Below are 9,839 nucleotides of genomic sequence, written 5' to 3'. Positions count from 1 at the left end.
TGTGCGTTTCTCTAACAGCTGTTGCCCAAATGGGTTGATTTTCTTGCTTACTCCTGGATGCCTCCAAGCCAACGCTGCTGTGCGCTGTGCTTGTCTTCTTCCAACAACCCAAGCGATCTGGCAAGATGGGGCAGAATTCTTCTTTAGAAGCAGCAAACTGTTTCCAAGCCAGAAATGTGACTTTTACATGTAAGTGAGTCTAAAATTAGCGATTGCTGCCTCTGCAGGAAGGAAATCGTGAAAGAAGAGCCACGTACTATCAGCAGCCCAAATGTGACATGGGGAAGGTTTTTTTTTCAATGTCCACATCCTGAGACTCACGCCACCTCAACTACCAACCCCTGTGGGGTGAAAATGCTCCTTTTCTCGGAAAACAAGGCTGAAAGCCTGGTCTTACCTTTCAGGCGCCTGCTGGTTGAGCTTCCTGCTCCACTAACTCCCTCCAGGCTGGGCACCCGTGGGCACACCTGTGGGCAGAGCTGCGCAGCTCCTCTCCTCTCCTCTCGGCAGCCCTGGGCACACAGTGGCGCAGGGCTGAAATACTGCCCTGCTCTCACCACGCGTGCCTGCCCACCGCTGGCAAAGCTGCCGCTGATTTCCTGGGGGCTGAAGGAAATATTTCTCCTTTACATGGGTGCATGAACACATCCTGGTAAATACGGACTGGTTACCGGAGAAAATGGAAAGGGCACAAATATATGTGTGTGTGTGTATATATGTATGTATATATATGTTCCAACTGAACTGTTTGATACTAATACACAATACGGCTCCCCCTCTCCCTCCCTTCTAACCCATTTGGACAGTGCTTGTTTCTACCAAGGGTTTAAAAGAAGTGACAGGCTTGATCTGGGATGGATACCCGTGATGCTCACCTCTGGCAACAAACGCATCGCTGGTTAAATTGACCAGTGTGTGAAGACAGCAGGAATTTTGATCATCGCCCAATATCCCGATGCCACATTGTGTCCTCAGTTCCAGATTTTTACTTGTCAGACATGCTTTTTGCTGGGCTGTTTGTCTTTCTTGCTTTGCCCTTGGAAAGCCCTTTGCACCCTGCCCGTGCCTTCTTTCCACCAAGGGTGGTACTCAGGGATGTAAAGCAGCACCGTGAGTGATGGGGATCGGGCTGTGGGCACGCAAGTCCAACACCCAGGTCCTTGTAGTGAGCAACCCTTGGACATATGGATGGCCCAGTGTTTTCAAACCATGGTGTTGCTCTCGATCCGTTTATCTTAGCATCTCAGGGTTCACACCCTCCCTCAAATATTATGTGCTCTCTAATTCTTGACATTAGTATCTTCTAAAGCTTTTCCTAAGTTCAGTTGTATCGTTGGCAGCCGTACCTTGTGTCTGTGATTTCTGCAGGTTATTTATCAGTTTGACAGTGAGCTTCAGGGGTTGTTCAGCTTCATTGCAACATGGGTTTATAGACCTTGGGGGCATGAAAAGGAATGATATGCTGGGTAACGTCTCTGCCCATGGACGGCATGCACCAGAAAACCATCGCTCTAACGTGCGCGAGACTGCAAACCCATCTGCGAGTGGAACATGTATGCAATTATTTGATGACATTTTCTTTTTGTGCCGAATGAGTAACACGGAGAAAGTGGCTGCTGTCGAAGTTATAGCCGGGGGGCTTTGCACAAGGCAGGCTTTTTTGTTGTGCAGAAGCGGTGATCCCACGTCCCTTGACGTAAAGGAGCCGTGACCCCACGCCGTGGTGCCACAGTCCCCCAGAGGAGGCAGCTGGAGTCCTGCAGACGTGGCCCTCGCCAGCCCAAGGAGGAGCTCAGCGAGAGGAGTTTTGGTGCAAGCTGGCAGCTGCCGTCCATCGCAGCGTAACGTCATTCCATATCAAAGCAAAATCGCTGCTGACCCGCAGAGATGCACCGTCAGGCTGTGCCTCACTGCTGTGCACAGGCCTATTTTTAGATAAATGGAAGGAGAGAACAAATTAAAAACAAATAAGAAATTGGGTGTAGTCTCTTCCAGGCGCCAGCCAGCCCAGGGAGCAGCAGAGCCACCCGCTGCCTGCTTTTATCTCCACCCCGTCGCACCAGTACCGGGCACGTCAGGTGTGAGCTGCTGGTCCCGCTGGGGTGCCAGCCCCCAGCCCGCCAGCCTCCCGCCTGGCCGGAGGAGTTCCCAACAGTGTGACACAGAGCAGCCACTGGCACTGCCCCACTGGGACAGCTGGGACAGAAGGCTCACCAGCCTTCTTCCAAAAGCAGGCTTGAAAATGAAGTACATGAAATGCAGAATAAAGAAATAATAAATAACACATAATCAATTATGCATTAAATATGCATCAATAGCCACAATTCTAAATCATTTATGCTGCTGCTCCGCCACCATTACCAGGCTTTTTGCAGGAGGATGTCGCTCGTGCTGCTTTAGCATCTGAAGCACAGGAGAGCTGGGCTTTGGTCTCAGCTCGGTCACCAGCCGGCTGCATGACCTCCGCCAAGCCCCTCTGCCTCCATTCCTTAGCCACCGGGGCCGGACAGTCACAACTACTGCCTCTGATAAAGCCTCAGGATCTAAAGTCCGAAAGCACCGTACAGCACTTGGCAACAGGAACGGTACAAGAATACGAAGGTAAGAGTTTTCGGAGCGATCTTGTGCCACCGGTTTTTATTCTGTGTATGCATTGGCCAGACTACTCCACGCTGACAGGTCTACCAGCATTTGGTTTTCAGCAAATCGTGGAAGAGATTTAGTGGCAGATAAATAGGCTGCAGGGACTAAAACTGGATTAAAAACATCAACGTTTCACAAAGCTAAATAACAACAGTGTCCCGCTGGGGATTTCTGAATGCACAGCTGAAAGATCAAAGCCCAGATCGTGACCAACGCTTGTGAGCAAAGCTGCAAATAGACGCCTGGATCAGCAAAAGCCTTCGGAAAACGCAGCGATGGAAAAATGACAGCCGATGAAATGGCCACATAACGAAAGCAGGAACGTTCATTAGCAATGATGCTATTTGGTATGGCCTGTTCCATTCCTTAGCCTTCAGGAGGATTAATTCTGTAAGAGGGAAGAGGAGGAGTTGTTCACAGGGCAGAAGGGCTGAGCACAGCAGCAGAGACTGAAACCAAGCCTGCGTTTCATAGAAGAGGATGTGAGAAGTGAGGCTGTGGCTTGTGTCTTGAGGGGCTTCAGAGTGTCAGCTTCACAGAGCTAAATCCCATGAAAATGTCACTTGCAAAGCAATGGGAGCGGGATTCGGATAAAAGATCAAAGCAGGCATTGAACACAGTGAATAGAAAACAAACTATGGAAGTGATCTACTTAAAGGAGATTTCAGGATTGCCGCTCATCAAGCCAGCCAAGCCTTTCCTTAACAGGGAGGAATTAATCTTGCCACAAGAACATTAGAAAAACCCACAGCTGTTAACCTCTTAAAGGATGCAGGGCGATGCTGTGCTTCGCGCATCATCCAGACCATTTTCTAGAACGGCACTACTCACGGTTACCTGCTCACGAGGAGGCCAGACAATTGCATTTACCAAAGGAACTGATTTCATCCCCCTGGGTTAAGGTAACTTCAGTGAGAGCCCCTGGCACACACGGTGGATGTCAAACGAACAGAGCCCACGTGCAGGCTGCCCGCGGTACTGAAGACAGACGAGCATGCGGTGGATTGATTCTACTGCCGTAGCAGCGACTTCAGCATCACTGTGGTGCCGTGGACCAAAACTGCCCTGCCCAGGTCGCAAGGAGCCTGGCAGCCGAGCAGCTGGGCGTCACTGAAGCAGCCAAAGCTGCGGCAGCAGGAGAGGCAGCAGGAATGAGCAAACCAAGCTCGGTTCGTGGAAGCAGAGCGGTGTGTGCTGGGGCTGTGGTTTGACACCCAGCAGCCTGAGCAGCTGTGTCCCCTCCACCACCGTCCCACCTCTTCCACCACACTGACGTCAGTCACGGCCCTGCACAGCAAATTGGATCAAAGAACTGCTCGTAATTCCGAATTACCTGTGATTTGGCTTTGTTGATCCTCATATTCAACACAGAATTAACCTTACCTTCTTTCAGCTTCTTGAGTGGTTCAAAGGCTCTGGCACTGGTGCTGCATGCTGGGGTGGTGACCACAGAGGGCTGACGTGCCCTGTGTTCATGCCGCCGGCTCTGTCCACTCTAGAAGCCCCCGTCCTCAGCTGCCCGCAGTGGCCATGCCATTGAGAAGGCTTTCCCCCACTGTTGAAACCAGCAGCAAAAGCTTAGCACCGAAGAACTGGGGACCTTCTCATCCACAGGGAGAGGGGCCGATGATGGAGGGTTGGCAGCGCTGCAAAAATGCACAGACTAAATATGAAATTGCAACAAAACGCAACCACAGTTCTGACAGTAGGCTCAGCACCGTGCTGGCAGCGTGGCCAGAGACCCCTCACCCGGTACAGCGCTGCCATGGCGCTTTGCCAGTGCCGTCCCTGCTACAATCAGATCTAGAAACTGTACTCTGTCCTGGAACCTCATCACCAAAAACAGGGCGAGAAACCAACAGATATTCAGAGAAATCTAGAAAAAAAGAGCAGGCTGGGAGGAGTGACCCTTCTACTGGGTAAGAGGTGCCAGCCTGAAAGCAGGCCCTGAACTCCTGAGATCTTCAAGCAGGCAGAAAAAAAAAAATCCAGGTTTTTTTTTAATAATTATTTGTCCTTGCTGACTTAACAAAAACAGAATTACGTCAAATGCAAACTGAAGACAAAATATCGCGGCATACCTTTGAAAGAGTGGGGATGCGAACACCACCCCAACAGCTCTTCCTAAGCTGGACTAGACAATGTGGTAAAAACAAGAACTCCAGAGAATATTCTGGAGGAAATACATTAAATAAACAAACACTACCCCTTCCTGAGTGACCACTGATGACCACCACAGCAGGGGCTTTGGGATATACTCACATTCTCTTGCTGTTTTGAAGCACCCAGTAACTGAGCCCCAGCGCTCTGTCACTCTTGTCATTTCGATGCTGATGAGTCACCACCATTCCTTCACCATTCTTCTTTCTCAAGGTTATTTCCAGGCACAGAACCTGACAAAACCAGAGAGTGCAAGGGCTGCACCTGCTCATTTCACTTTTTAATTTGAATTCTGTTTCCTTCAGTAGTACTTTTCACATTAGCACTTGCCTATTTTCTGACTGGGCTCCAGCCAGCCTTCTTCAACTGTCAACTTTAACTTTCTCTGATTTGCATTAAAATAGTTGGAAAAGAGGCAGCTTTGCACCATTTGAAACGTCTTACATTTTTAGATAGCTTTTATTTTTTTCCTTACAAAGCCGATGCGCACAATGGCTGAATGAGCCATTCCTGGTCTTCTGGTTTGGTTTGCTACAAAAGTCTCCTTTTATGCACACTTTTGATCCCAGATAAATTATTTTGTCATTCACTTCCAGAAGCTGAGCATGAATTGCTGCCATAGTATACATTCAAATTTCATTACATCAGTTACATCCACTTTATATTCACTACCTGTAAGGAAAGTCCACATTTAAAAAAAACCAAACAACAAAACAACCAAAAAACCCACCAGGATTCAAGGACTCGTTTTCTTTTATCCCAGCATTCATGGTGTTGGGGGGTGGGTTGAAGCAGAGAGCATCCTGACCTCAACACACTGAGGGCATCTACCAACGGAGATTCCTTCCAGGTTTGTGTCGCTGGAAGCTGTGCGGAAGGCAGTGAGGGAACGGCCAGTGCCCGTCCCTTGTGTCCCACGGGTGGGATGCACCCCCTGCCCCCCCTGCGGTAGCCCCACCAGCAGCTGCTGCAGCAAGGCTCTGCTAGGAGGCAGTTTGCAACCGTGCTGCAGGCGAGCAGGTCACTAAAGGGCCCGTGGACGAGCTGCCTTGGCCCCTGCCCTGCCTGTGCAGGGGCACGTGCCATCCCTCATACAGGCGTCACCCCGTGCATGCCAGGCTGCTGGCACAGTGCGGCGGCTGCCGGGGGTCTTGGGCGGCACGCCTTCACCTGGGGGGGATTACACCACAGAGTCACAGCATGGTGGGGTGGGAAGGCAGCTCTGCAGACCACCCAGCCCCCCACCGCGGCTGGCGCAGGGGCTCACCGAGCAGCCGCACAGAGCCGCGTCCCGGCGGGTTTGAGTGTCTCTGAGGACAAGACCCCCCAGCCCCCCTGGGCAGCCCGGCCCAGGGCTCTGCCACCCTCCCCGTGAAGAAGTTCTTCCTCATATTCAGGTGGGACTTCTCGTGTTGCGGTTTGTGCCCGTTGCCCCTTGTCCCATCACTGGGCACCACGAAGAAGAGCCTGGCCCCATCCCCCTGCCACTCGCCCTTATGATATCGGAACCCACCAACAAGACCCCCCCCACCACAGCCAGCAAGACACCGCTGCTGGTGCTTTCCCCGGCTCATTTTCAGAATGGCAGACGCCCCCTCCTCCCCGAGAGCCGACGACTCTGTACTTTCCTTGACATCATCGCCTGCCCAGGGAGCAGGGAGCTGGGCACGGTGACATCTCAGCGCTGGCAGCTGCGTCTGTGGCAGGACCTTCTGCCTCAGAGCCCCATGGCCGGGCACAGGGCAGGGGCTCTGGCAAGGGGTCCCGCTGCAAGAGCATACAGAGCCCCTACTACTCACATGTACCACGGGCTTTCTCCTGGAGCTTTGTGTCAACACAAGCCAATGAAGAAAGCATCTTATGAAAAAGCAGTTTGGTGTTAAATTAAGCAAAAAGAAAAGGTAAGATAAAAAGGGGGGGGGGGAGAAAAAGAAGGGAAAAAAAGAGAAAAAAAGTAAAAAGAAAAAAGATAAAAAGACAGAGGAAAAAGAAAAATAGAAAGGAAAAAGTAAAAAAAAGGTAAAAGTGAAGAAGTGGAAAAGGAAAAAGGAACAAGGAACAAGGAACAAGGAAAAAGTAAAAAGGAAAGCAACTGCATCCTATGGAAGGCAATTGATAGGTGATTTTCAGCTTAGCTTCTTGTCACCACGACACAAAACTCTGATCACTTGGACCACCTGCCGGGCATCTTGCTTTAAACATATCATGGACGAGTAAAGCACCGCTCAGTTCCCTCAGCGCCGGCTGAGCACGTCGTGTAACGGCTGCTGCCATGGGTTTTCCAAAAAGGAGAAGTAAATACCTGCAGCGAGGGGAAGGGATGGAGCAGGCCTCGTCAGCACCGTGAGATGAGCTTCCAGACGAACTCCTAAAGGCGTTCTGGTTTGAAATCACGCCAGTTCTGGTTTTGCAGAGCATAACTCGAGCCTGCACTGGGCAGCAGTACTGTGAAAAGTGAAAACGTAGCATGGACTAGAAGGAGACGGAGGGGAAATAGATAAAGTGCTCAAGAAGAAACCGTTGACCTGCATGGCTCCGCAGGCAGAGGCTCACCCCGCTCGCCCCTGCCGGCTCCTGGCAGGCAGCGGGGGGGCACGTCCAGGGGCACCCCCAGGCTCGGGGGGTGCAAGCTCTGTGCCTCCCCTGCCCGCCTGCTGCCCCCAAACCCCTCTGCAGTTCCCAGCTCGGCGCAGTTAATCACAGCGGGGAGGTGCTGCCGGGACAAACCGAGCGTGTCACCCACATCCAAAGAGCAGTGACAGTGACACGGTCCCTTGTGTGACACCTCCCCGGGCACGGCTGGGGCTTGGGGCGCCGAGACCGGCGGGTGTGCGCCAACGGGAGGCGGAGGAGCAGGTGAGAAGGGGCGATGGGGGGTGGTCGGGGTCAGCCCCGCTGCCCCCGGGGGGGCGGCGCTGGTTTCGGTCTGACTGCGCTGCCCCCAGCCCCAGCGCTGCGCGGGGAGCGGCGCCCGCGCCTGGCGGCCATCGCCGCCGCCGGGGGTCCCTGCCCCGCCCGGGGGTCCCTGCCCCGCCCGGGGGTCCGGCCCCCCCGCCCCCCGCAGGGCCCCCCCGCGGGCCGCGCACAGCCCGAGGTGCCGGCTGCCTCCCGCGGCCGCGGGCAGCGGTGAGTAACGGGGCGGGGGGGGGGGTGGGGTCGCCTGTCGAGGGTGGGGGTCGAGGGTGGGGGTCGGTACCCACACAGGCGCACACGCCCCCCGGGGGTGCGAGGTGCTGAGGAGCGGTTCCCGGGGTGCTGGCGCGGCGGGGAGAAGGTCAGCGGGGTGCTGGGGAGCGCAGCTGCCCGCGGGTGGGTGCTCCTGGCTGCCCCGGGATGCCGGCCGCCTCGGGATGCTGGCCACGCTGAGGGGTTTGCTGCCTCGGGATTATCCTTGCTCCAGGATGGTCCTTGCCTCGGGGTGCTCCCTGCCCCGGGATGGTCCCTCCCTCAGGATGTTGGCCACCCTGAGATGCTTGCTGCCTCAGGATGGTCCTTGCCTCAGGTTGCTCCCTGCCCCGGGATGCTCCCAGCTCCAGGATGGTCCTTGTCACAGGGTGCTGGCCACCCCGCGATGCTCCTGTCCTCGGGATGCTGGCCACCCCGGGATGTTCACTGCACGCTGGGACAGAGCCACCTAAGGCAGCACAGTGTCAAAAGGCTGTTCTCTAGCAATAACACTGCCCCGTTCCTTCATGCAGTCAGGTCTTAGTAAATACCTCGTGCTTGGTAGCTCTGGTGAAAGGCACTGACCTCAGGCAGGATGGCACCAAGGCTGTGAGTGCTGCTGTCCATGCTGGGCCGGTGGCAGCCAGCCACCCATGGTGCAAAGTTTACCTAAAAATGCAGTTAGTGTTACTAGGGACACATAAGCAACAGCACAGTTTGGGCACAAATACCGTTTTTTTCTGGGTGAAATATCCCGGTGAGAAACGTTCCTCCTCTTCCCAGTGGTGCGCGGTTGCTCCCGCAGGTTCCGTGATAAGACTCTGAGAACAGACTCTTGCTTTGCGTGGAGCTTTTCTGGGGAGGGTGGGGGCAAGGGTATAAAAAGTTGGTTAAAAGCAAAATACAGATCTTTTGCGGTTTGCAAGCGATTTTGTTAGAGAACTCGAGACAACTGCTGTAAGCAGCCGGTGTGATTATGGTGAATCCACAGGTAAACAAAGCGTAACTGCTATTTCGGAGAGGTAAGTATGTATGAACAGGCACCATCTGGTGCTTTGGACACCTGAGGTACTTCCTCTGCTTTGTACTTACCAGGACAATGGCCATCATGTTTTTGTAACCTATGCACAGCAACTCTGTTTTCCCTCATTGATGTGGAATCTGGAGAATTTTTTCTTCTTAATTCCTCCCCCCGCCCATATATTTGCTCTAAGCTGAAGGTTATTTCTCATTCTTTTCTCATATTTAACTCTGATCTCAGTTTACATGCTCTGCTGCACTCATATGATGCCTTGTAAATCGTCTAGCACTTACCTAAGTAAACCAGTGATTAAAATTATTTGAAGTTAGACTATTTTTGTCTGTTGACTCAAGTATTTTGGGTACAGTTTTGCTGTCAGAAAGCAAGCTGTCTGAAGGATGTTTACACGGTTACTGGGCAATTTCAGTTTATTGGAAGGCAGAGCATTTACTTGAAGAACTTTGGTGCTGTGATTGCTCATCCTCGCAGTTAGTAATCACCTACGGAAGGAACCGTGTGAAGTGTCTGTGTAAAGCTGAGGCACTGCGGCAAGGCTTAACATTTAATTTTGAAGAACATCTGCATTTAAATAAACAAAGTGCTGATATGCATTTTGGCAAATCTTACGCATTTCAAATTCACCTCAGATATCGGTTCACTTGCTTAAACACCATGGAATGGATCCCATCTCATTATGTAGAAAAAAACCTGAAATAACTTTTTTTTTATATATTGATATACATGTGGCAAAGACTATAGTGTGCAATGCATCCCCATGGAAGCGCCCCTTCAGCCAGGATGGCAGGAAAAGCAGTCAGGATATAAAGTTTATTTACCTTTATCAAGATGG

General features: G+C 52.4%; 2 protein-coding genes across 2 annotated transcripts in view; one reads left to right on the top strand and one right to left on the bottom strand.

Annotated features, from left to right (window-relative positions):
• Positions 1–2,546: 2,546 nt before the first annotated feature.
• On the bottom strand, positions 2,547–8,595 carry LOC308071766 (uncharacterized protein; the record flags this gene model as incomplete). Its single annotated transcript, XM_080407694.1, has 5 exons — positions 2,547–3,031; positions 3,481–5,475; positions 7,106–7,248; positions 7,329–8,181; positions 8,520–8,595. 3 exons carry the CDS (start codon positions 8,593–8,595, stop codon positions 7,194–7,196), a joined length of 984 nt encoding a protein of 327 aa, XP_080263820.1. The 3' UTR covers positions 2,547–3,031; positions 3,481–5,475; positions 7,106–7,193.
• Positions 7,531–9,839, top strand: part of IL12RB2 (interleukin 12 receptor subunit beta 2) — a 28,724-nt gene continuing 26,415 nt past the window's right edge. Inside the window, exon 1 of the mRNA XM_080406630.1 lies at positions 7,531–7,659. The gene's annotated coding sequence lies outside the window, so the exon portion shown is untranslated. The remainder of the gene's footprint in view (positions 7,660–9,839) is intronic.

The sequence above is a fragment of the Falco punctatus genome (assembly GCF_963210335.1).
Source record: "Falco punctatus genome assembly, chromosome: 11".
In the NCBI taxonomy this organism is placed as follows: domain Eukaryota; kingdom Metazoa; phylum Chordata; class Aves; order Falconiformes; family Falconidae; genus Falco; species Falco punctatus.
Note: the sequence above shows the minus strand (reverse complement) of the source record. Positions and strands in the feature narration are given on the sequence as shown.